Genomic DNA, 24964 nt, shown 5'->3' on the forward strand with positions numbered 1-24964 from the left:
CAGACCCAGAGCGACGTTGCACTCCCCGCCCCCCTCCGCCCCATGGCTCCGGAAAGGAAAGCCCGCCGATCCCCAGGAGTTATTGTTATTTATTGATGTCATTTATAGTCCGTCTTTCTCCCGGAGACTCAAGGCGGATTATACAGTGTGAGATGAGTACAGTCAGTTTCAAGGCCATTTCCGTAAACAACGCCGTAGGGACAAAAGATACAAGTTCACAAAGACGGGAATCCAACACAGCGTTTGAGCATCTACTCTCGCCACGCCTCGTTACTTGCGGCCCTCGTTGCAAGCCTCCCAAAGAAGCAGCCTCAGGCAGACAGCCCGCACTTCCGGTCTCCCTTCGGCGCCCCCACCTGCCGGGAGGACGGAAACGCCGTTCCAAAGAGGAGCGGCGCTTCAGTCCCGCCCTCCCCCCATGCCGCCATGTGCGGGGCAAGGGGGGGATCCTTCTGGTGAAGGGCGCAGGCGCGCTGCGCTGTGTAGCGGATCCGAAGGCAGCCGTGCCAACCTCCCGGGCGGGGCTGGAATCCCCCAGGCCCCGCCCCCGAACCTCCAGGGATTTCCCAGCCCAGAGGTGGCAACCGCCTTCCGGCCGGGGTGGGTGGAGGCGCCGCCTGGCAGAAGCGGGAGGGGGCGCGGAGAGTCCCCCGGCTTCTGGCCGCGCTTCCGTGCTCTCCTCTCCGGGGAGCTGTCGGCCTGCCCGGGCGGAGCCGGTTTCGCTTCTCTCGCCTCTCGTTTCCCCCAGGCGCGGAGACGGGCCTCGCCTCCGCCCGCCCCTTCCCGGGACAGGAGGGCCGGAGGGCGCGCAGGAAAAGGCGCGGGCGGCGCTGGAGCCGAGAGGGCCCCTCCGTGGAGGAGAGCGCTGCCGGCCGAGCGGCTTCTGGCGGGCTGCTGCTGCTCGGACTGGGGGAGACCCGCCGGGCTGGGGAGCGCGGCCACGGGGGAGACGTTCGTGCGTTTCCAAGGCGGCTTCCCGGGCGCTCTCCCATGCAAGCAGTGCCCAGGGCGCAGCCTCCGAGGTCTGCACAGACTCCTTTGTGCTTCCCAGTGGCAGGATCTAGAAGCCTCCACTCGGTCGACACGCTTCCCAAGGTTCCTTCCTTCTCTTAGGCTGGATCCCAGTCCTGAAATCTCTGCCAGTAGAATGCAGCTGTACTGGGGAAGAGAAAGCAGGGCCCTGATTCCTACCGGCACACCTTGCTGTTGTCATAGAGCCAGGGGAGTTAGCCCTGTTAGTCTGTAGTCGCAAAAGAGTAAAGAGTCCAGTAGCACCTTTAAGAGTAACCAACTTTATTGTAGCAGAAGCTTTCGAGAACCACAGCTCTCTTCGTCAGATATCTGATGAAGCTGTGATTCTCGAAAGCTGCTACAATAAAGTTGCAGCTGACGAAGAGAGCTGTGGTTCTCGAAAACTTATGCTACAGTAAAGTTGGTTAGTCTTAAAGGTGCTACTGGACTCTTTACTACCTTGCTGTTGCACACGCTATGAAGACACCCCCAGCTTGCTCCTCCTGGCAACTAGGGAGGGGGCAGGGATCCAGAGGTGGTGGCAGCCTACTCGAGGAAAAGGCTTTGCACCCAGCTTTACAGGGGGATAGGGAGCAGAAGGAAATTCCAACTGGGGAAAATGAATTCGTCATCGTTCTCCTGTGCAGTCCCACATTGGGACTGCACAGATGCAGGCCAGCACCTCGGAAAGAGATTCCATAGCTTAAAAACTCTAGAGGATGCTCCAACTTGTCAACACACGTTTGGCATATTCCCATCGAAGCTGCGTTGTAAGTCGGAGCGCCCCCTTCTTTCCCTCAGTTCTTCCCTCAGCACCTCAGAGTGCGCGTCTTCGCTTTTGCTTCTGAAGTTTTTTTTTCTTACTGTCTTATCTTCTACTATCCTGGACACTATGTCCCAGAAAGCTCTATTCAAAAAACGTTCTACGTGCTATACCAAGATGACGCACTCAGATGACCAGTCGCTATGCCTGTGCCTGGGTAGCCTCATAATGTATCAGCTTGCCGCCTATGTCAAAAATTCACCCCAAAAGCCCGTCATGATTGTGCAGTTCGTCTTGAAGTGGCTGTGTGGAATATGGTGCTATCTCGGTCTGGAAAGCCAACAGCTACATCTTCTGTTCTGCAGGACTCTGCTTCCCAGGTGGCCCCAACAGGAACCCCTAAGGCTGGGCAAGGTGAGCTGGCAAGCCAACAACACTCGGTTCCAACTGGTCTGCGGGAACTGACTTCATCTAAGAAGTTGAGTGACCCTCCGTTCCGTAAGTCTGCCTTGTCTAAGAGACACTCTCTGGATCTGGGTTTACCATAATTGGAAGGGAAGCCTCTGACGAAGACCAGGGTGGCAGAGGCAGACAATGGCAAGCCACCTCTGATAGTCTCTTGCCATGAAAACCCCACCAGGGGTTGCCATAAGTCGCTCTCTACCACCAATGTGTATCTCTTATGACAACAGCTGGTTTCAACAAAACATCACATGTTGAAAAATAGAAGAATCAGCTAAATAAAGGGCCTATTTCTATAATAGTGTCACATGTTAAAGAGCATAGAGATTTAATTATAGATAGCAAATGTCATTAAGTATAAAAGGGTCCTGAAGAATATTAGTTGAGATGTGTGTGTCTATGGAAATGCATTTCCTAGCGGATTAACAGGGCGATCCTAAAAGGAGGGACTGAAAGTGGTCAGGGAGCTGACTAGCTCCTACCCCGACACACCTGGTGCTTACGTCAGCACAAACCCAAGTGACACTGGGGCAGCTTCCTAGTGGTGCACTACCAGGCTGTCATCCTGGATGAGGGGCCACCACAGCCCATCACTAGCAGACCTCAAGCTTGAATCCCTGTGCCAGTGTGGGAGTGCCAGGGGGCAGGGCGGGAGTTAGTCAGTTCCCTAAGCCACTCCAGGCTGGGGAATGCCCCAAACAGCAGCAGAAAGTTAAGCTATGAAAGAAGACCACAAAGCCCATGCAATAGGAACAGCCTACTGCCCCTCCCATGCACAGCCCAGCCCAGAGGGCCCAGAATAGCACAGGATGCTGACTAAAGCCGCAACCAAACTGCTCACGCCCCAGCAGTGGCCAAGCCCCCTCCCAGCACCCAATCATGCCCCCCCTACATGGATGCCTGTCAGGGGATCCATGGATTTGGTAAGCAGGCGTGTGCAGCATGGGGCTCTGTCTGAGAGTCCTCTGCCATGGAGACTTAAAATGTCTGGCACGGTGGTGGGAAGAGCACAGAGTTGGCCCTTTGCAAAATTGGGCAAGGGCTTTGCACTCACATCCCAGAGAGACAACAAAGTCCAGAAGGTTTCACTAACATCTCTCTTTCCAGCCCTCAAACAGATACCCTGCCTCCAGCATCCCATCTTGAAGGGGCGAGGACTCATCACTGCAAGGCAAGCAGGAACTGTGGACCCAGCTGCCCCGGTTTGCTTGTCCGCATCTGCCTCTCCTCACACATGGCAGGTGCTGCCCCCAAACTGCCGGCATCCTCAACGGAGGCCAGCAGCATGGATACGCAAGGAGCCAGGTGCAGCAGACCTGGTCTTGCTATAGTGGCACATGTCTCTATGTGCCTTCAGGCAGGTGGTGGTCCAACCAGGAGATGTGGGAGCATGGCCATCCCAGACCCCGGCCATCCTCAGACTGCATTTTCAGCCCAGCTCTGGGAGCATTCTCCCTCAGGGAGCTGTCCGACCTGTGGATCTGCCTTGCTCACATGCAAACAGCACAAGGGATGCAGCTCAACTTGCATCTGAAAGGCTCCCGGTAGCGGAGCACACAGGCACAGTTGCCATACTGGACTACGGTAATTGGCATCCTGGGTGAATGAAGTCTACGTTGTACCACAACATTCTCCCTATCCATTTGCTTGTGTGTGGATGACAGTATCTCCACACCTCTCCTTGCCCCCACTCCTCCCCTCGTCTACCACTTCCCCTTAGGGCTGCTCCTTCACACATCCCGGGGCTGGTCATGCTGGAGTGGCTCCCAAAGGTTTCCTGGGTGCCACTGGCCCTCCATTTTGTTCAGCTGCACCACAGAGGCTGAGGCCACAATTAGCTCCCTGCCCCATCTTCCTCCTCCTCACACTGCAGGGGGTGGGGTGAGACTGGGAGGGTTGTCCAAGACAGTGTGTGGCTGCTCTGGGGAGGGGGGCTCTAAGGGGGTCCCGCAGTCTCCCACAGCACTGCTGGCATCTGAGAAACCATGGGCGGGGGTCCAAGTTCAGTGCTAGTGCACGCAGCTATGGATGTGGCTGAGGGGTACTGGCAAACACCCAGAATCCTACGGATGGTCACACCTCTCCCTGGGGAGTTGCTCGCAGCTTTCCCGACAAATTGCTAGCTGGATTAGTTTCGCAGCAATAGCTTTTTCAGGGACAGTGATGTTAATGGTAAGATGACCTATTACATCAAAAGTACCTAGTCTGGTTTTGGCGGATACAGTGTCCATGAGAAGGCGGGAGCAGGCACTGCCACCTGCTCCACGCCTGATCATGGCCTGGTGAAGGAGGGGGAGGGCATTGCCTCATACTCCGCTCCTGATCCCATATGGATGAAAGCAGGGGACGGGCATTGCTGCCTGCTCTGCGCCTGATGCTGGCCTGAGCTTCCCGCCACAGCACACTTTCTGGAGGGACGGGCTGCCTCTTCTGAGCTTCCCTCTACAGCAGCGCCCTCTGGAGGCGCACCAGGGTAGCAAGTGAATTGTCTGGAACAGGGTTAGGCTTTGATATGGTAGGATCAGGGCTTTTTTTCTGGGAAAAGAGGTGGTGGAACTCAGTGGTGGAACTCAGGACCGCGCAATGACATCACTTTGGGTCAGCTGGAACAAGGGGAGAGTTTTTAAAAGTTTAAATCACCCTAGGCGAAACTGGTCACATGGCCGGTGGCCCCACCCCGATCTCCAGACAGAGGGGAGTTTAGATTGCTTGCCACGCCGCGGCATGGAGGGCAATCTAAATTCCCCTCTGTCTGGAGATCAGGGGGCGGGGCCACCAGCCACGTGACCATTTTCAAGAGGTGCCAGAACTCTGTTCAACCACATTCCAGCTGAAAAAAAGCCCTGCTTCTGTTGCATTAGCGGCCTGCAAAAGAAGCAAGGGAGTAACAGATCACTCTCAATTCAAGTACATTGATGTGTCATCCGGTGTCCGCAGGAGACCAGGTGCCCTGTGTAGAAAGTTCTCCACAATGTGCCCCCCATCCCAGCAAGGAAGCATCAGTGGTAATAGCAATGTCCAGGGGTTGAATACCAAATGGGATCCCCCTGAAGATATTCTCATCCTGGGTCCACCAATGGTGGGAATGGGTAATAATGAGTCCTGGGATGGACTGCTTGGCGCAGCCATAAGACTCAGGAGTCTTTGGATAGACCCAGCAGGCTGAAAACATCCAGATTGGAAGTGTCTAATAAGGGACAGTAAGGGAGTTGCTCTACCTGAGGGTAGAAAGTCTCGCTCGTCAGTAGCGTCCAATCTAGCTCCTATAAACAGTATGTTCTGGGTAGGGGTGAGGACTGATTCCCCCCCTCCCCATTAACCATGAGGCCTAAGTCAGATACAGTTTCTACAGTTGAGCTAATGTGTTCTGTAAGAAGTTCCTTTGACCGGACAAATAAGAGCCAGTCATAAAGGTATGGATAAATGTTGCAGCTTTTTGCTCTAAGGCAAGCAACTATCACTGCCATACACTTTGTGGGAACTGGAGGGACTGAAGATAACGCAAAGGGGAGGACAGCATAGTGAAAAATTCCAGAACTGTACAGGAAACGTAAGTATCTCCTGTCCGGGGTCTGAGCCCCAGCCCCCAGACTTGACAAGAGGGAACAGCAGGTCAACCGGGCTGACGGGCCAACAGAGGGGGCAGCCAGCAGCCAGCAGGTCAACCGGTCAGCCAGCAGGCAGTAGGTCAACCGGTCTGACTGGCAAGCAGAGGGGGCAGCCTGGGGACAGCAGGTCATCCCCTCCCACGGGCAAATGGAGCCAGAACCTGCCGGCGCCAGGGGCAAGAGGCAAAGGCCCAGGGCCTCAGGAGTCAGGGGGAGACAGAGAGAAGCCAGCGAGTCCCACTCCCCTGGGGAAGGAAAGGGGACTAAGCAAGGCAGAAGGGGGCAAGGGCAGAGGGATTGGGGGCCCAGCAGTCACCCACCCAAAGACCTTACCTAAGGAGGAGAAGCAGCAGCAGCCCCAACAGCCCAAAGCCACGCCCCAGCTAGAAAATAGTAGCCTGGCCCAGGAGTTGCCAGAAGCCAAGCCACTCCAGGTGGGGCTATTGGAGGCACTCTGCAGGAAGCCCTGGGCAACCAGCCAAGGAGCCGCAGCTGGACCCACCTTCAGCCATCAGCTCAGCCAGGGAGGCCGAGCTGCTAGCCAGGGGACTGCAGCTGGACAGGCCTTCAGCAATCAGCCAAGGCAGGGAGGCTGGGCAGCCAGGGAACAAGGCACAGCTGGTGCTGGTCAGTGGGGCCAGATCAGCTACCCCAGCTGCAACTGCTTGGTGCAGCCCAAGACTGGGCTGGAAGAGGGGTGGGGCAGTAGAAGGAAGCCCTATAAAAGCTGGCTGGGAAGAGCCCTGTGGTGGTGGATGTGAGTAAGGAGTGATAATGTGGAGTGAGAGCGGTGCAATGCAAGAGTGGAGGTTTGGAGGAGAGTTCTGGAAGGAGGGGATGAAGAAGGACACAGGGGGCAAGGCCAGGTTGAGCAGGCCAGCGAGTGGACTGAGAGGGAGTCTGGGTGAGGTATACCGCCCCTCCTTTCACAGAGCAGGGTCCTGCAGCATCCCTGGCCCCCCTATGACGTCAGGAGCAGACCGCCCAATGCCACGCCCAGCGGCAGCGGCGGCAAGCCCTGACAAGTTGGTGGCCCGTACGGGGAAAGCCGTTCCGACGCAGGCGCCAGTCGAAGGGATGTATCCCAATGCCGTAGCCCCAGCAGACCTCAGACTGTGGCTGGAGGAATGCTTGGACAGGATGTGGAGGAAGTTGGAGGCGGCCTTCCAAACAGCTCAGGCAGAGCTAATGCAGGCTGTGGAGCAGCAGATGCAAGCCTGCACACCCACAGCCTCCTCGCCAGTGGTATGTGCGTTGGCTTGGGAAAGTAACCCACCACCTGGCAAGCAGGTGCTGAGTCTATGCGCCACCGTGAGGATAGGCCAGCTGATCCTACAAGCCCTGTTGGACTCCGGGAGTGCAGTCTCAGCAATTCGGCCCCAACTCCTCCCAGCTGCCACCCCAGTGCACCGCTGGATCCCGGTGACGGATGTGATGGGCCGCACCCAGCCGTACCCTACGGCCCTAATCACGGTAGAGTACCTAGGGGTCTGCCACCAAATGGAAGTTGCCCAGGTAGCTCACCTACCCGTGCCAATGCTGCTGGGAAGAGATGCCCCGGGGTTCTTCAGGCTCCTCCAGCAGGCAGCGAAGAAATCGGGAAGAGACGCCCCAGGGATCGCCAGGCCTCGGCGGGAGGCGGCACGGGAATTGACAGACCCACAAGTTGCCACCACTCTGCAAGTGGAGGAGGCCGACGACCCGGGAGAGGGTCCCTCCACCAGACCAGGGGCAGAACCACGGACTGAAGACCCAGCTGGACCCCCAGCAGATCGCCCATTCTGTGATGCCCAAGGGGCAGATGAGTCCTTGCAGCGCTTGCGAGAGACAGCCGCTCGTGAGGAGGAGCAGGTGCGGGATGAACGGAGGTCCCAACGGCTCCCTCGCATTGAGAAGCAAGGAGGGGTTTGGGTTCGCATAGCTCGTGCCCCGAATGGCCAGGGAGAGGTCCGCCAACTACTTGTGCCAGCAGGCTATCGGCCGGAGGTCCTCCGCACCGCCCATGAGCACGCTTGGGCCGGGCACCTGGGGCACCACAAGACCCTGAGGAAGATCCTCGAGCGTTTCTTCTGGCCCTCGGTGAATGCGGACGTGAAGGCATACTGCCGCTCATGCCCCACCTGCCAGAGGGTGGCAGCGAGACGCCCGCCAAAGGCCCCTCTTTCCCCGCTGCCAGTGATGGGGGTGCCCTTCCAGCGGATAGCGATGGACTTTATCGGCCCACTGCCACGCACACCCCGGGGCTACCGTTTTGCCCTGGTGATCGTGGACTACGCCACACGTTTCCCGGAGGTCATTCCTTTGAAAACTATGCAGACCCCGGGGGTGGTCCGGGCGTTGTCCAAGCTGTTCGCAATGGTGGGGCTGCCCAGCGAAATCTTGACAGACCGGGGAGGGCCCTTCCGAGCAAAGGCCATGCGTCAGCTCTGTCAGAACTTGGGGATCCGGCAGGTGTTCACCTCTGCCTACCACCCCCAAACAGATGGATTGGCAGAGCGCCTGAATCAGACTGTTAAGGAGGCCCTGAAAAAGATGACGCATGACAAACCTCACCAGTGGGACCTGTATATCGACCCCCTGATGTTTGCCCTCCGAGAGACCCCCCAGGCCTCCACTGGCTTTAGCCCATTTGAACTGCTGTATGGGCGAAAGCCACGAGGAATGCTCTCCCGCCTGGTGGAGCAATGGGGCCCCCAAGCCAGCCCCCCAGGCCCCCCAGTCCAGGAGTACGTGAGCCAACTCCGCGAGCGGGTGCAGCAGTTCCAAGCAGAAGCAGGCCGACGGCTGGCCCACGCCCAGACACACCAGAAGGCCGCGTACGACCGGGGTACGCGACAGAGAACCTTCCAGCTGGGGGAGAAGGTCCTCGTCCACCGCACAGTTTTTCCCAGGGAGGAGGGGGACCCCTGGCGAGGCCCCTATGTGGTGACAAAGGTACTAGGACCTACCACCTATGAGGTCCAGTGTGGGCCTCGTCGACGCCAGAGGAAGACGCTCCACGTGAACCTGCTGAAGAGGTGGTACGAGCGGGACAGCGAGGAGTGCCAGCTGGCGGAGGACCCCCTGGAACTCCCGTCCAGTGAGCTGCCGTGGACCACAGAAGGCCCAGAATTCGAGGAGCCCAAGGTGGACCCCCAGCTCGACCCAACTCAGCGGGCCCAGCTACAGGCTCTATGGGCCCGGGTACCAGGCGTCTTCTCCCGCAGACCAGGTAGCACCAGCCTGATACAGCATGCCATCCCAACCGAGCCAGGGCAGGCGGCTCGGGCTACGTGGCGACCCATCCCTAGAAAGCGGTGGGAGGCGGTGGAAAAGGAGACGGACGAGATGCTCCAGCTGGGGGTGATTGAGCCCTCACAGAGTGCCTGGAGGAGTCCAATAGTCTTGGTGCCCAAGCCGGACGGGACCACCCGCTTCTGCGTCGATTACCGAGAGCTGAATAAGGTGGCCAAGTTCGACGCCTATCCCATGCCCCGAGCAGATGTGCTGGTGGATCACCTGGGGTCCGCTCGCTACCTGTCAGCTCTCGATTTAACCAAGGGGTACTGGCAGGTGCCTGTGCGACCTGAAGATCGGGAGAAAACAGCCTTCGCCACTCCCCAAGGTCTTTTTCAATTTAAGAAAATGCCTTTCGGGCTCCATGGTGCAGCAGCCACGTTCCAGCGACTAGTGGACCAGGTGCTGGGCAAGTGCCGGGCATACGCTATGGCCTACATTGACGACATCATTGTCTTTAGCCCGGACTGGCCCACCCATCTCCAGCACCTGGAGTCAGTCTTGAGAGCCCTTCAACAGGCCGGACTGCGGGCCAACCCAAAGAAAAGCCACCTGGGGTTCCGGGAACTCCAATACCTGGGCTTTGTGGTCGGGGGAGGACGAGTCAGGCCACCACCGGACAAGGTGGCCTCAATAGCCGACGCCCCACAGCCCAAGACCAAGAAGCAGGTTCGGCGATTCCTAGGACTGCTGGGGTATTACGGGCGGTTCATCCCCCACTTTGCCTCCCGAGCGGCGCCCCTGACAGACAGCTTGAGGAAGGGGCTGCCCAACCAAGTCCGGTGGACCCCAGAACTAGAGGCAGCTTTTAAGGACCTGCGGTCAGCCCTCTCCAATGCCACTGCCCTATGGAACCCAGACTTTGACCGGCCCTTCACACTGGCCACGGACGCCTCGGACACCGGCCTCGGGGCCGTGCTGACCCAGGAGCGGGATGGCGTGGATGTCCCAATTCTATTCCTAAGCCGGAAGCTCCAGCCCGCCGAGAAGCGCTACGCCACGGTGGAGCGGGAGGCCCTAGCGGTCAAGTGGGCGGTTGGGGCCCTGCAGTACTACCTGGCCAACAACCCCTTTGTACTGCTGACAGACCATGCACCCCTGCAGTGGCTCCATCGCATGAAGGCGCACAACCCCAGGGTGCTGCGGTGGTACCTCTCCCTCCTACCCTTCCAATTCACCGTCAAATACCGCCAGGGGGCGCGGCATGTGGACGCGGACTTCATGTCCCGCATGTTCGAGGCTGAACCGGACCCCCACAACTCAAAGCCAAGCGGGGAGGTGTGTCCGGGGTCTGAGCCCCAGCCCCCAGACTTGACAAGAGGGAACAGCAGGTCAACCGGGCTGACGGGCCAACAGAGGGGGCAGCCAGCAGCCAGCAGGTCAACCGGTCAGCCAGCAGGCAGTAGGTCAACCGGTCTGACTGGCAAGCAGAGGGGGCAGCCTGGGGACAGCAGGTCATCCCCTCCCACGGGCAAATGGAGCCAGAACCTGCCGGCGCCAGGGGCAAGAGGCAAAGGCCCAGGGCCTCAGGAGTCAGGGGGAGACAGAGAGAAGCCAGCGAGTCCCACTCCCCTGGGGAAGGAAAGGGGACTAAGCAAGGCAGAAGGGGGCAAGGGCAGAGGGATTGGGGGCCCAGCAGTCACCCACCCAAAGACCTTACCTAAGGAGGAGAAGCAGCAGCAGCCCCAACAGCCCAAAGCCACGCCCCAGCTAGAAAATAGTAGCCTGGCCCAGGAGTTGCCAGAAGCCAAGCCACTCCAGGTGGGGCTATTGGAGGCACTCTGCAGGAAGCCCTGGGCAACCAGCCAAGGAGCCGCAGCTGGACCCACCTTCAGCCATCAGCTCAGCCAGGGAGGCCGAGCTGCTAGCCAGGGGACTGCAGCTGGACAGGCCTTCAGCAATCAGCCAAGGCAGGGAGGCTGGGCAGCCAGGGAACAAGGCACAGCTGGTGCTGGTCAGTGGGGCCAGATCAGCTACCCCAGCTGCAACTGCTTGGTGCAGCCCAAGACTGGGCTGGAAGAGGGGTGGGGCAGTAGAAGGAAGCCCTATAAAAGCTGGCTGGGAAGAGCCCTGTGGTGGTGGATGTGAGTAAGGAGTGATAATGTGGAGTGAGAGCGGTGCAATGCAAGAGTGGAGGTTTGGAGGAGAGTTCTGGAAGGAGGGGATGAAGAAGGACACAGGGGGCAAGGCCAGGTTGAGCAGGCCAGCGAGTGGACTGAGAGGGAGTCTGGGTGAGGTATACCGCCCCTCCTTTCACAGAGCAGGGTCCTGCAGCATCCCTGGCCCCCCTATGACGTCAGGAGCAGACCGCCCAATGCCACGCCCAGCGGCAGCGGCGGCAAGCCCTGACATCTCCTATAACTAGGATGTATAGAAATGTGGAAATAAGCGTCTTTGAATTCTGTAACAGCAAACTAAGACCCTGGTTGTAAAAACTGAATGACATCTGAGAGGGTTAACATCTTAAACCTTTCAACTTTAATAAGCTTATTCAACTTGCAAAGATCAAGAATAGGCCTGGTCCCGCCATCTTTTTTTCTCAACCGTGAAATACTTGGGAGTAAAATGTCATCCGGGAATCTCGAGGGAAAACTCTTTTGAAGGCCCCTTTTTCCAACTCGGAGATGGCTGAGTACAGCTGCCGTGAAGGTGGAATGGTTGAATGTCCCCGAAAGGTCAAGTGGGGGCAACTCCCCAAAATGTAGATGGTAGCCATGTGCTCGTGTATCCTCAGTAACAGTATTCCAGTATGTGAGAAAGGAGGACGGTCTGATTGATAATGTCTTTGGCCGCACTGTTTGTGGTACCGTCAGTCAGAAAAGGGTTTGGGGGCCGTGAGCCAGTTTAGGTGATTATAAGGCCTGCGAAGTCATTTGGACTGGCCCGCAGGGAGAGGTGAACGGCGGAGCTGCAGATAAGCAGCAGCGCCGTGGGCGAACGCAGCAGGCGGATCCCCCACTCCCACCCTTCCCCCCCACTCCCATTTACCCACTTGGTGGGGGGGTGCATTCCCTGGGGCTCCCCCTCCCCAGGGAGCACACTCCTGCACCATGAGAGCAGGCAGCGGTGAAAGCAGGCCACTCTTGCTGCCGCTGCCTGTTGTTGTCAGCGCCACCCACTGCCGCCAAGAGCGACCTGCAGCGCTGGTGAAAGCGGCCTGTGCCACCGTGGTGAAAGCAAGTGGCAGCGGTGACAGCGGGGGGGGTGGGGCGGTGATGTCATCACGCAGGCCGATGCGTGTGTGCATGCGCGCGCGTGGGGGCGCCCGGCCCACCGGCTGGCAGCGAGCACCGAAAACCCTGGCGCCACTGCTGGGTAAACCTGCTTAGCTTCTGAGATCTGACACGATCAGGCTCATTTGGGCAGGATAGAGATATAGATTACATCATAATATACTCAAGTTTAGACACGTATTCTATTGAACTTTGTATGAACTTTAATGTAGTTTGTTAGCAGATTGCATAAAACATAGCTGTTCTTTTTATCTATTGACAACCAATTAACAGTAGTTAGACAAAGGTAGATTAATGATTCTTTATGTGCTAGAATGGACCATTAATAATCTGCTCATCTAGAGAGTTGATAATCTGCTCTCGAGAGCTGTGCTCTGGTGCTGGGATGATGGCCCCCCAAGTGGAATGATGGCCCCTGGGACCAGAAAAACTGCTTTGGGAGGGTCATCATCCTATACCCTACACCAAAATAGTAAAGAGTCCAGTACCACCCTAACCCTAACCAACTTTACTGTAGCATAAGCTTTTGAGAACTACAGCTCTCTTCATCAGATGCATGGAGGGTAAGAAGAAACTGGCCAGATATATATAGGTGGGGAGGGGAGGGGGGGAGTAGATGAAAATCAGTTTACTTCTAATGAGATAACCATTCATAGTCTCCAGGGTTTTTTTTCCTGGGAAAAGAGGTGGTGGAACTCAGTGATGGAGCTCAGGACCGCACTTTGGGTCAGCTGGAACAAAGAGGGAGTTTTTAAAAGTTTTAATCACCCTTGGTGAAAATGGTCACATGGCCAGTGCCCCCTCCCCTGATCTCCAGACAGAGGGGAGTTGAGATTGCCCTCTGCGCCAGGCGTGGAGAGCAATCTCAACTCCCCTCTGTCTGGAGATCAGGGGAGGGAGCACTGGCCATGTGACCATTTTCAAGAGGTGCTGGAACTCCGTTCCACCACGTTCCTGCTGAAAAAAAGCCCTGATAGTCTCTATTCAGCTTCCGGTTGGATTCTGTTTTTGAAAGGTTTCTGTTGATCTACAGTGATGGAATGTCTTGGTAGATTGTTCTCCCACTGGTTTCTGGATGTTGCCATTTTTAATGTCAGATTTGTGTCCATTTATTCTTTTGCACAGAGGTTGGCTGGTTTGTCCAATGTACAGAGCAGATGGACATTGTTGGCACATGAGGGCATATATCATGTTGGAGGAAGAGAAGCTGTAAGAGCCAGAGATAGTGTAGTTGATGCCATTGGGTCCTATAATCGTATTTCCTGGGGAGATATGAGGGCAGAGTTGACATCTGGGTCTGTTGCAGGGTCTGGTACCTGTGTTGGTGACTCTACTGGCCGATTCAATCTCATTCCAGTAACACCATGACTTTGAATTGTGTCCGGTAACTGAGGGGAAGCCAATGGAGAGACTGCAGAATGGGAGTGATACGCATGCTCAATCAAGCATAGACAGCTTCAAGAGGGCATTGGAGAATGTTGTGTACTGGGCTGAGTTGGCCAAGCAAGGCCTCTCAAGTAGTTACTGTATTGATTGTAATGCACTATACTGTGTTGAGCTTAAGGTTCAGTCAAGGCTCCCAATGCCTGCATTCTCATTGGTCCATAATCCCTGCAATATCACTGGTTACTTTTTCAAGGCAGCAGCCAATCGGTCCTCTATTATAAAGACCAATCAGTGGCCTGCCTACTTCATACATTGTATATAGTTTATGCAAATGATGGTATTGTAAAGTATGTGTTATCATTGGCTATCAGTTATTCTTGGGGTGGAGCTGCTGTATATATATTGAGGGTTTCTGTTCAGTCTGCCTATGTGTTGTGTTCCTGCTGAATAAAGAACTGTTGAATTACTACATGGTGTCTGAACCCACTATTTAACAGAGAAATATAGGGAGCAGAGCTCCATCAGTGGCTATTAGCCACAAGGTATAGATGGAACTCTCTGTCTAGGGCAGTGATGCTCTGTATTCTTGGTGTTGGGGGGGGGGGCAATCAGTGGGAGGGCTTCTAGTGTCCCTTCCCCACTGGCAGACCTGAGGATGCCTGGTTTTTGGCCACTGTGTGACACAGAGTGTTGGACTGGATGGGCCATTGGCCTGATCCAACATGGCTTCTCTTATGTTCTTATGCTCCCTCTAACTCCTGAGAGTAAAGGAGCTGCAGCATTCTGCACCAGCTGGAGTCTCCAAGTTGACTTTGAGGGGGGGGGGAGGCCTATGTAAGGTGCACTTCAGTAGTCTGGTTGTCACTGTGTCATGAATCCAGGTGAGCCACGTCAAGGGAGGGGGCCATCTTCCAGGCTAGTCTGAGTCAGGGGAAGTCCTTTTTGCAGCTGCACTTACTTGCTTCTCTACAAAATGTCTTTGTAAAATTAATTCTAGAATAACATCCATAAACATTTTCTTTTTTTCTCCTTAACTTTTTACCGGATTCCCATTTGCGCGCTGCTATGAACGCAAGCGCCGAACCGATGCGCGGGGCATTGTGGGTAACCGATCGCTTCCCGTTCTTCTCCTCCCCCCCGCCCTTCGCGGCTCACCGCGCGGCATTGTGGGTAAAAAGAGGCCCTCACCTTTCACCCCGCGGCGTCATTGCGCGCCGAGACTTCCGGTCCTGCCCTGAGGGGCTGCTCAGGCGCCTAGAGCGGGCGGAAGCGGCGTCCCTAGCCGGTGACCGAGCGGGAAGATGGTGAGGCGGGGGGTGGGGGACGTCCCGGCGGCCCCTTAGCGCGGCCGCCCCCCAGCAGCCCGGTGGCCTCCTCCGGAGCGCGCCTCAGCCGGGAGGGGGAGCCTTGGGGGCCAGGGGAGAAACGGCGCCTTTTCGGGTCCCGCCTGCTCCGGGGCGAGAGACCGGAACGATCCGGACAGCCCGCCCAGAGGGGCCCGTGCGCCTCTGGGGCGGCGGGCGGCGCCTGGGGAAGATCCGCCTGCAGCCTTTGGCGCGGCCCGCGGCCCCTGCTCCCGTGCTGGAGTCCTAATAGTCGCCCTGTACAGCCTGCGTCCTCGCGAGCCTGGCCGCGCTCCTTGACGGCCGGCTACTGTCACTGGCCCCGGCCTGCTGCTGTGGGCGGGCAGCGCTGCGGGAGACCTGGAAGCCGACCTGGCTTCGTGGCCACGTGGGAGTTTGAGGGTTGCTTGGCCTTAGCTGGGCTCGGTTGAACTTAGTTCAGGGCAAACAGCTGTGGGAAGTGTGCCCTAAGGTAATTCCTGTATCATTGGCATACACCGCGGGTTACCGTGCGGTGTGTAAGCTTTAGTGTTATACAGGGCTCTTCCTTGGTTAATTTCATGCGTGCGTGTGTATATGAGAGGGAAATGGGGGCAGGGATGGAGGTAAATCCTGGCAGAATGGGGTTTAAACTATAATGGTTCTTTGCATGGCTGAGGTGAGGTTTGTATGGGCCTTCTTGATTTGTGCTCCTTGTCACTGGGCTGCACCATTTCCCTAAGTCAGGTGGTGGTGGATATTTTAACATGAATAAATCACAGTGCTGCAAGTATGATCTTTCTCTTGTGTAACTTCTGCAAGGATTTCATATTCCTTGTAGACTGGCAACAAAACCAGGAAGAGCCATATGGGGTACGGCCTGTTGAGTGGTTGAGGATGACCTTCACGTCCCAGCTCTTTATGGGGGTTCTTCTCCAAGTCATGGATAAGAAACTTGGCTGGATAGTGGGCACTAGCAGACTGTGGCTCTTCAGGCTTGGGTGGGAGGGGAAGGCTGCTTCTAAAAGCCGATGGAAGGATTAGGACAACAGCAGCAGCAGAGCTGTGCTGCACCAAGTTTGGCCCCACACTGGAGAGACAACATTCACAGTGGACTTGGCTTAGGTTTGGGAAGCTGCCTTGCTTTGTTGGCCTATTTCTCCACCTGTCCAATTCATCTCCTCTTGCAGCTTCCCCTGTCCTTGCTGAAGACGGCACAGAACCACCCCATGGTGAGTACCCTGACCTTTTTCAGAACCCCAAAGTATGTAGGGCTCAGGGAGGCAGACTGATTTTGTGAATTTATGAACTTCAGCATCCAAACTGCTTCCACAATCTCTACCTTTGGGAAAGTGGAATTAGTAGAAAGCCCTCCTGGTCTTCCCTGACCCTTGCCTCCACTCATTTCTATTCTACTCCCACTGCTGTTCATACATGCACACACTAGTGTGCACCATGGTCATATTCACAGATGGCCTGAGAGTCCTTGCTGCTGTGGCATTTATTTATTTATTTATTGTCCACCTTTCTCGCTGAGGGTCAAGGCGGATTGCACAGTGTCGATACACAGTGTATTGTGGAAGGTCAGACAGGAAGGGTGCCTCCAGATGAGAGCCTGGCTAACAGACCCCTAGAAGCCACTCTGAGCTGGTGTAATTTCTTTTAAAAATCTGTAATTTTTTGTGTTTGTATAACACTGCTATTGCTTTGTGGTAAATGAATTCACTGTAGTCGTGTGCGTTGTCTGGTGATGGTTTAGAATGTGGTGGCGTGTAGCCTTCCCCTGTTCTTCTTGTGTCTATTCTCTGTAGAAAAACCACTGAATCGGTCCTAGTTTTCCAAGTCAGCAGATGAGGTAGTCAAGGCTGCATTACTTCAGACCACCCAGAGTAGGGGCTCACAAGAGGGAATGATCCCCCACAAAAACACAACAGATGATTTTGTGTGTCGGGGAGAATTCTGAACTGCAGTGCTCCTTCCTGATAAGTTACTTTTCTCTGTGCAAAGATTTTCAAGGAATTGTTTCTTGTGAGCTTTCCTTCATATGAGCCCTTGCCTTCAGTCTGAAGTGGGGCAGAGACAAACCTCCCCGCTGTCTGGCCTCTAGGAGGACTGGGCTTTAAGGCTGATCAGCCCTTTCACAGTAGATTTTGTTACTAACTTTGTCCTTTCAGTTGGTGGAGCTGAAAAATGGTGAGACTTACAATGGTCACCTGGTGAGTTGTGACAACTGGATGAACATCAACCTACGAGAAGTCATCTGTACCTCCAGGGTAAGGCTAGCTGCTGTCCTCAGGCCCTTTGAGTGACTGCCAATACGAGCAGAAGGTGCAGCACTAGGCTGCTGAACAGGGAAACCATCTTGGGCAAAGTTCTGTGACGCAAAGTGGTGTTTTGTGGGTCATCTTTCAAGTAGAAGATGATAGCCCACATACGAGCGCCCCCCCCCCCATCCTCCCTTATTCACTTCTTGCACAAGGCTGGAATTGGGAGGCTTGGATTGCTCGACCAGGCCAGCATAAGACCCAACTTCAGCTTCTGGGTCTTGTGGCCTCTTGGATGCTGAGAATGGGGTGTATCAGAATCAGAACAACTGGCACATCTGACAAATAACAAGTTGTGTGGATTTGATCCAACCATTCTGACACCTCATGGCAATGATATTTAACAGCAAAAACCTGGCTTCTATTGCCTTGGGCTCTGCTTCCTTAATCTAGGGCTAAGTAGCAAGACTAAATCCAACCCAGGAGAAGTCCCATTCTCAGACACTCTGCATGGCCTTTCGACGTTTTCTTGGCCATCATTTGTAAAATGAGTGGTGCAGGGACCTACTCCAGTGGGATAGAACATGGGGCTTAGGAGAGGAGGCCTATAGCCAAACCCCTCCTTCAGCTATGCCAGTCGCAGGTTGGGCCTTGGCTGCCTGGCAAGCATGTTGTGAGGCTAATGAGATGCTCTGATTTTCATGAAGGAAAGGTGGCCATAGTTGGTTAATGAACAGTGATCAGGAATACCATGAAAACTGTAGGCTGACTTCAGTCCTCTGAGATCTGTTTCTTGTCTTTACTGGAACCTGCACAAGTTCCGCGTTTATAAAGAAAATCAATATACTTGGGACAAATGGTAACTGTATTTTTGTCCCATCCTTCCTCAAGTAAGTTTGGTGTAGTGTTTGTGATTGTCCTGTTCTCATTTATGCTTGCCACAGCCCTGTGAGGTAGGACATGCTGAGAAAGTGGCTGGCTCAGTTTCATTGCTGAGTTGGAATTTGAACCCAGGTCTTCCCAATCTTGCCATACATTGAGGCTGATGGGAAGCTGAAACATGGCCCTGGCCCCACTGGCTTGCCCTCAGTGCTTCCGAATCTCACAATTAATACCTTGGAGGTGGTGCGACTCCCCCGTGTTCTGTTGCTCTGCTGCAGATCCTGCCTGTCTGGCCTTCTGTCTCCTCAGCCCAAAGTCAAGACTGATTAAGGCAGACTTTCCCTTCTTGAATTGTTCTTCGCTTTTTTAAAAGCCCTTGTTAAGCGCATATTCCATGTGCTGCGAGTCTCCTGCTTCTACTGCAGACGTGGGGACAAAGGCAGGAGGCGCTTGCCCACTTTGCTGTCCAGCTTCCCAGATGCCCTGCTACCTGTCCTGAGCAGAAGAAAATGGCTACTTAGTGGCACCGGGCAGCTGGGGTTGAGGATGGGGGAAGGGGGAGTGAACGGCCCCTGTACTTCACAGCCCCAGGAAGCCAGGCAGCCCCGGCAACTGCGAGGTGGTCTAGATTGGCCAGCAGTGGTCGCCCTCAGCTGAACCCTGGAGCAGCTTCCTAATACAAAGTTGGATGGTCATAATCACTGAGGTCTGGCGTTGTAAGCAAGCCGTCCTCTATTCTTTATGCCTTGCTCTTCCTTACTTGGTTTCCACTAGATGGCAGTACCTGGCTTCTTCCAGAAGGTTTCAGATTTCCCTTTGGGCAACAGTTGTCTGCTGGTTGAGTCTTAGGGAAGCAAAGAGCGAGCTCTTGGATGGGACATGAAGCCTTTAGGAGGGAGCAAGGCATCTTAAGATCCAAATTTTAGTTGCAGGATAAACAAAAGGAAGACAGAAACTATATATGACTGGGGGGGGGGGTGGTATTAACAAGCAAGCTTAAAAAAATTGGTGAAACCTTTCTCAGGAGGGCATACAGTTCTGTAAACAAAATCACTCTATTAACAACTTGTTTATTTAGGATTGTGGTAGCCAATTTCCCCACAAAATACCAAATTAAAGAAATTAATGCAAAAACAAACTACCCAGACTAAAGTGGCACAAATAGCAGCCCATAAAGTGAAGGGATCATCTTTATCAGTCCCCTGGAGGCCAAGCAGTGTGTGTGTGGGGGGGTGTGTGTGTGTGTGTCCTGCCTGCGTGCTCTGTTTGCAGCCACCCCCAGTGCCTGCAGAGCAGTGCCTAGGAGAGGGTTCAGGGTCCACACTAGAGATGATTCAGTGGAAGTGGCCCTGTGGGTACACTGGTCCCGAAGACCTCAGTGTGGCAAGGATACCAAGCAAGTCACTGGCTCCAAGACTGCACGCTTACCAGAACAAGGTGGGGTTAACTTCTAGGTAAATGTGCACAAGACATGCCAGAATCAAGGACTGGGCAAAACATTGTTTCTCCCCAAGAAGGCCTGCGAGCATGGTACTTAAGTGAACAGGGCAACAAGTACTCAGCATCAGAGAACTGAGTGGAGTGCACGAAGCAGGGAGTACCAGGTCACTTCTGTGGGCCCAGGTGAGATACAGGATTGCATCTCCTGCCTCTGAGCACCAGTGATGAATGGGTAGTCCTGGGTCAAGTAGAAAGCCAACATTTGATAACTGACTGTGACATCCTTCAGCAGGCATCTCCACCGTCCTGCTTCAGCCTTGGGAAGCTGCCCTTCATTCAGCCTGGCTGATGGGCATGAGCAAGTTTTAAGGGGTTTCACTTTGAACAGTCTTTTAAGAGTCACCATAACTGAGGTTTATCAAAGAGCCAAATCCTGTTTAAACTCATTTTTAAATGATAGCTTTTTATCTGTCCCAATAGTCCAGTTTTCTAGAATCACACTTGCTCTTACCAAATAATGTGGGCAGAAGACCATGTTGGTTTTTTGTGGACCATTAATTTTTGTTGGCAAAGTTGTGCAGCAGCCAAGTCCTCCCTCTCCCCCCTCCCTTCTCTCTCCTGGGCAGGATGGAGACAAGTTCTGGAGGATGCCTGAGTGCTACATCCGAGGCAGCACCATCAAGTACTTGCGCATCCCAGACGAGATCATCGACATGGTGAAAGAGGAAGTGGTGTCAAAAGGTCGTGGCCGTGGCGGGATGCAGCAGCAGAAGCAACAGAAGGGGCGTGGGATTGGCAGTGCAGGACGAGGTAGTGCTTTGGTGTTGAGAGGAGTACACAGCTTCTCAGGAGAGCTTCACACTTCAGGGCAGGCCTGGCTACTGGTAGCTTAGCTTGGCACTCCTGGGCTCATCTGCTCGTGCCCCCTTTTAACAGGCTTATTGCATGTTTGGTGGACAGCTTTGCTTCTCCAGGTGCCTTCAAGAGTTGTGGCTTGCTGGCATCGGCCGAGCCTAGGCTCTCCCCCCCCCCAGTGCTTGAGATGCTTTCATGGACAGAGTTGTGCCTGCGTTTTCTCATGTTCTGCTCAGTGCTATCAATAGCTTATCTAACTGGCACAAGGCAAGACAGTGTTCACTTTGTGCTATTTCTGCAGCTCTCTGCATGTTTTTATTTATTTGCCTCTGTGTGGAATGATTGAACAAAGTTTTTGAACATAAAACTATCCCAGCTGGTTTTTTATCTTGATTTAATTAGGTTAGGGAACGCTGCCAGAGGCTTTAGTACATGCATGTTAATTAACCGAGAAGATCTATGGTTTGGCTGCTGGAGTATTTAAAGGCCAGCAGTTCCATGGGCTGTTGAGAAGCTGGCAACCAAAACCAGGAACGACCATGGTGCCATCTCCAGCTGCTAGCCTGGCAGTATAGCTGGAGAGCTGGGTGCAGTGGGCAATCTGGCTCCCTTAGCAGGGCCTATCAGGGAGCCCCAGGTCAGCATGTTTGGTGGGGCTGAAAAGGGATGAGCACAAGGGGGTCTTGCTTTGCTGGCTTAGCTGAAAGTTCTGTCCAGCCCAGTGCTCAACTGGATGCCTCCGATTAGCTCACAGTGTAAGACTACTGTCTCCTGTTGTTTTTCACCCCAGCATTTGTTAGCCATAGATAGGCTGCCTCTGGACTTGGAAATGGAGTTGCCACTTTGTGGAACAGGCTGCCTGAGTCCCAGCTGTGGGGGCCCCTTGGTCTGTTCCTTGTATTGTGGGTGGAGTGGCATGGAATCCCTGGCCAAGGGACCCTCTGATTCCAGTTCTGCTCTTTTTCCAGGGGTGTTTGGAGGCCGTGGCCGAGGCGGAATCCCTGGGAGTGGCCGAGGGCAACAAGAGAAGAAGCCAGGGAGGCAGCCAGCAAAGCAGTGAAAGAACTCATTTTTGGAGACTGCATTGGATTCCCGTACCATGTGTTTTTGAGAGGCAGAGATACTGTCTCCTGTTGTTTCCCCACAAAATACATTCTAGCATCTTTGGTTTTTTCCTTTTTGCGGAGGTCCAGAAGTGACAGCTGATTACTCCCCCCCACCACCACCACTAGGTTTTTGTTAGTGGTTTTAGACAGAGTTTGTAATTAGAACTAATTCCTGGGGGTATTGTGGATCATTTCTTTTTACCATCCTCCTAAAATTCGCTTCAAATTCCTGCCATTTGGTTCTAGAGTGATTTTATTTCAAGCCTTGTTTGAGTTGAATTTCGACATTTTAGTCTTTTCAGGGACAATTTCTTTTTTTTCCTCTTTTGAGATAGCTTTGGTACAAAAAGAGGTTAATATGTTTCTTTGAGATACATGGAAATGAAAAGGGTTGCCATATTTACACGAACAGCTTGGCTTCTCCCATCTGCAAAATAGACATAAACAAAATGATTGCTTTTTGTTGTTGTTGAGGGGTGTTGGCCCTGCCCCATGAAGGCCATTTGTGACTTGCTCACCATTGCACAAAAAAGCAACAAGGCCAGTGAGTGGAAGCGCCAGAGTGGAGTTTGGGGCTCTTGCTAGATAGAATTTTTCCCCTCATTTCAGAGAATGGGCAAAGGCATCTGCTTTTAATGAAGTCGGATTGACAAACACATCTTTTCCCTTTGAACACTTTTGTGTCTGTCATCTAACAATGCTGGCTTCCTGCTGGCAAGACATCATTAGCAAAAGTGTCAGGATCAGACCTTTTCGTGTCAGGTTTTGTCTGTTACCCCCCCCCCCCCTTCAGCACTCAGAATTACCTTCCAGTGTTGGGGATGCTCTGCTGTCGGACACGGGTTAGGCCCCCATAGGGAAGAGCCTTGTCCCGCCAGCTCGAGCTTTCTTGGAGACTCTTAAGTGGCCAGTCTCAGTGTGTGGACCTGGGCCTGGAATCCAGCTCTGGCACCTCTTTCCCCCCCCCCCCCCATTTCCCTTTCCCCATCCCAGATGTGGGATAAGTGGAATGTTAGAGGCACAGAGGGGGTCTCCGGGGTGAGGCAAAAATCCCATGATGGGGTTTTCTGAAAAGACAGGGTAAAATCAGGTTATTCCCCCCCCCCCCGCCATCAAAAATGGCATCTCAGCTGTACAGGTGTCGCAGTATCATTTGCCTTTGGCCAGTGTGTGATAAACGAGCTTCTACATTCATGCTGTCTGTAAAAATAGATCTTTTTGTTACTTGGTTGCTGAAGCCACTGGGAGTGAAATAAACTTTGTTACACAATCTGTCAGAAAGATCTCTTCCATTTTTTCCTGTCTTGATGGGTTTGGAGTGTGTCTCCACCCCACCCCTGTGTTCCCAGTGCAGCCCAGCCCTGCATTTGGTGTAGGTGTGTAAGCAGTTCTCAGTGGAAGTTCCTGGCACATCAGCGCTTCTCCGAGCTGCACAAAGAGCCCACCTCCCACAGTCCCAAATGGCTTCTGCAGACAGATTACAGTGGTGGGGTGAGCAATCCAATATCAGTTTTCGTTGGGAGTGCTGGCTCCCATCCTGCCATATCGTTGCTTCTTTTCAAAATGCATCTCTAAACACATTGAACAATCTTGAAGCAGCAGGTGAATCCTGTCCCTTGAATTCCTGTGCAAAATGGTTTGAGTAATCGGTAGATTTGGAGAAAGAAGTGACACGTTGTTGACCTGTAACAGAGAATCTCTGCAGAACTCTTTCCTGGCCCAAGTTTAGGCATGTTTTACCAGAAGCTGCACAAATTAGGGAAAACCTGAAACTGCTCCTGGAAGGAAGCAGAAAGGCCTCCTAAGTCCCTCCACCTATGCAACGTGCGTCTCTTGTGGAATGCCAGTTGGTTCTCTGCTTTGAAAACAAAAAATGACTGTTCATCTTGACACATTTCCTCAATGGACGTCCTAATGGACGCGCAGTCAGGTGTGTGTTCTGATTGTGCAAGGCAGTGGGAACAAGCCTGTGCCAAAGGTGGACACGACCTGGACTGTTCTTTAGCAGGGCTAGCATTGTAAGCAGGACCACGTGTCTCCTTTTCTGCCCCCCTTGATCTCTTTCCACAGGGAACCAGCCCCATCACGACCCACCAAATGGTCATGAACAGGGCGGCAGCCTTGTGCCTTCCCTCTTAGTTCTGCAGGTATCTGGAACTGGGTTTTCTTTCTCTTTCCAAAGCTGTCAGCAAGGGCTGTTGCAGGCCCATGAAATTCAGCCTGTCCTTCTGTGGAGGGCTCTGCCTAAGATGGGGTTGGTAGTGGACCCTGCTTGTCTACCACCATCAGCCACTTCTTCATGTTTCCCTTTCTACAGGGCTGTTAGTGCCCTCCTATGGAGTTTTTTGGGAGCAAGAATCCACCCCCCCCCCCAGAGTACGGCTGCTGTACTCTTAACACATTTCTGTGGAGTGCGCATGGAGAATGGCGTGAGCTCTGCCTGTTGGTGACTCGCTCACTGAATATGAGGAGGAGTCACCCAGGCAGGCAAAGGCTGGCGTTGAGCAACTAAAAATACCTCCTTCTCCTCCTCCACCTTGTCCTTTGTTTTGCTGTCTCTTCCTTCTGGTTTGTCGCAAGGGGCTGTGCCCTCCGTGGCTGGGTGCCTGCCAAGAGCAAGGGCAGCCGGGGGCTCAGCCAGAGGGTCCAAAGCTGCTTTTCCAAACACCCCCCCCCACACCGCCTTGACAGCTTGGCACCAGAGTCAGGCCTGAGTGCCTGGGCTTTGCTTCCAAGTGTCAGGATCAGGCCTCCAAGTTTAGCAGGAGGAGACAGCTGTTGGAGAGAGCCAGGGCAGGTGCAAACCAGAGCTGGATGCATCTCCGAGGAAGCTCGGGGCTTAGCCAGAGAAAGAAGAGCTGCTGCGTGCTGGCTCCCCAGGGTTTGACCTGGCCCTCAGCATGTGGGAGGGGGCGGGCTCTGCGGTAGAGCCCTAGCTGTGCAGAAGGGGGAGGGGACAGGCTTGTCTTCAGTGAGGGGGCACAGGTGTTGTGTAGCAGTATGGAAGGAGCTGGGAAGGCAGCTTCATCTGTTTGGAGATCAGCTGGTTCCTTCCTTTTATCCTGCTTAGGAGACTGCCAGATAGGGCAAAAGGGGGTTGTAGTGGAACAGCCTCTAGAGACTCTTCCCTAGGAGAGAAGCAAATGCCCCCCCCGACCCCTGCTGGAGGGAGGGAGGGAGGGAGGGAGGAAGCCACCTGCTAAGCTGGCAGTACCTGCTGCTCTGCATTGGTATGGATCTGTGGTGAGGACAGACTTGCCAAGACCGGTCCTGCCTCTGCCCTAGGGATGAGGCTGTCCTTGCCCCTAAGCACTTAATAGAGGGCCCTAAGCCAACTGAAGCCTTGGTGAGCCAGC

General features: G+C 54.2%; 1 protein-coding gene across 4 annotated transcripts; it reads left to right on the forward strand.

Moving 5' to 3' along the window:
* Positions 1 to 461: 461 nt before the first annotated feature.
* On the forward strand, positions 462 to 22889 carry LSM4 (LSM4 homolog, U6 small nuclear RNA and mRNA degradation associated). 4 transcript variants are annotated; one of them, XM_054980991.1, is made up of 6 exons: positions 462 to 600; positions 2140 to 2272; positions 16252 to 16293; positions 17236 to 17334; positions 20274 to 20457; positions 21471 to 22889. In XM_054980991.1, exons 3-6 carry the CDS (start codon positions 16291 to 16293, stop codon positions 21560 to 21562), a joined length of 378 nt encoding a protein of 125 aa, XP_054836966.1. In that variant the 5' UTR covers positions 462 to 600; positions 2140 to 2272; positions 16252 to 16290; the 3' UTR covers positions 21563 to 22889. The 4 variants fall into 4 exon arrangements, with proteins under 4 accessions (XP_054836966.1, XP_054836967.1, XP_054836964.1 ...); XM_054980992.1 differs by having other exon boundaries at positions 462 to 577; XM_054980988.1 differs by lacking the exons at positions 462 to 600; positions 2140 to 2272 and adding an exon at positions 14941 to 15043.
* Positions 22890 to 24964: the final 2075 nt, after the last annotated feature.

Source organism: Eublepharis macularius, chromosome 5 (genome assembly GCF_028583425.1).
Source record: "Eublepharis macularius isolate TG4126 chromosome 5, MPM_Emac_v1.0, whole genome shotgun sequence".
NCBI lineage: Eukaryota > Metazoa > Chordata > Lepidosauria > Squamata > Eublepharidae > Eublepharis > Eublepharis macularius.

What these genes read in the sequence shown, in the direction of transcription:
- LSM4 (XM_054980988.1), top strand. An exon ending in AAGTCATCTGTACCTCCAGG is followed by an intron (nt 17,335 to 20,273) that starts GTAAGGCTAGCT and finishes TCTCCTGGGCAG; the next exon opens with GATGGAGACAAGTTCTGGAG. An exon ending in GATTGGCAGTGCAGGACGAG is followed by an intron (nt 20,458 to 21,470) that starts GTAGTGCTTTGG and finishes CTCTTTTTCCAG; the next exon opens with GGGTGTTTGGAGGCCGTGGC.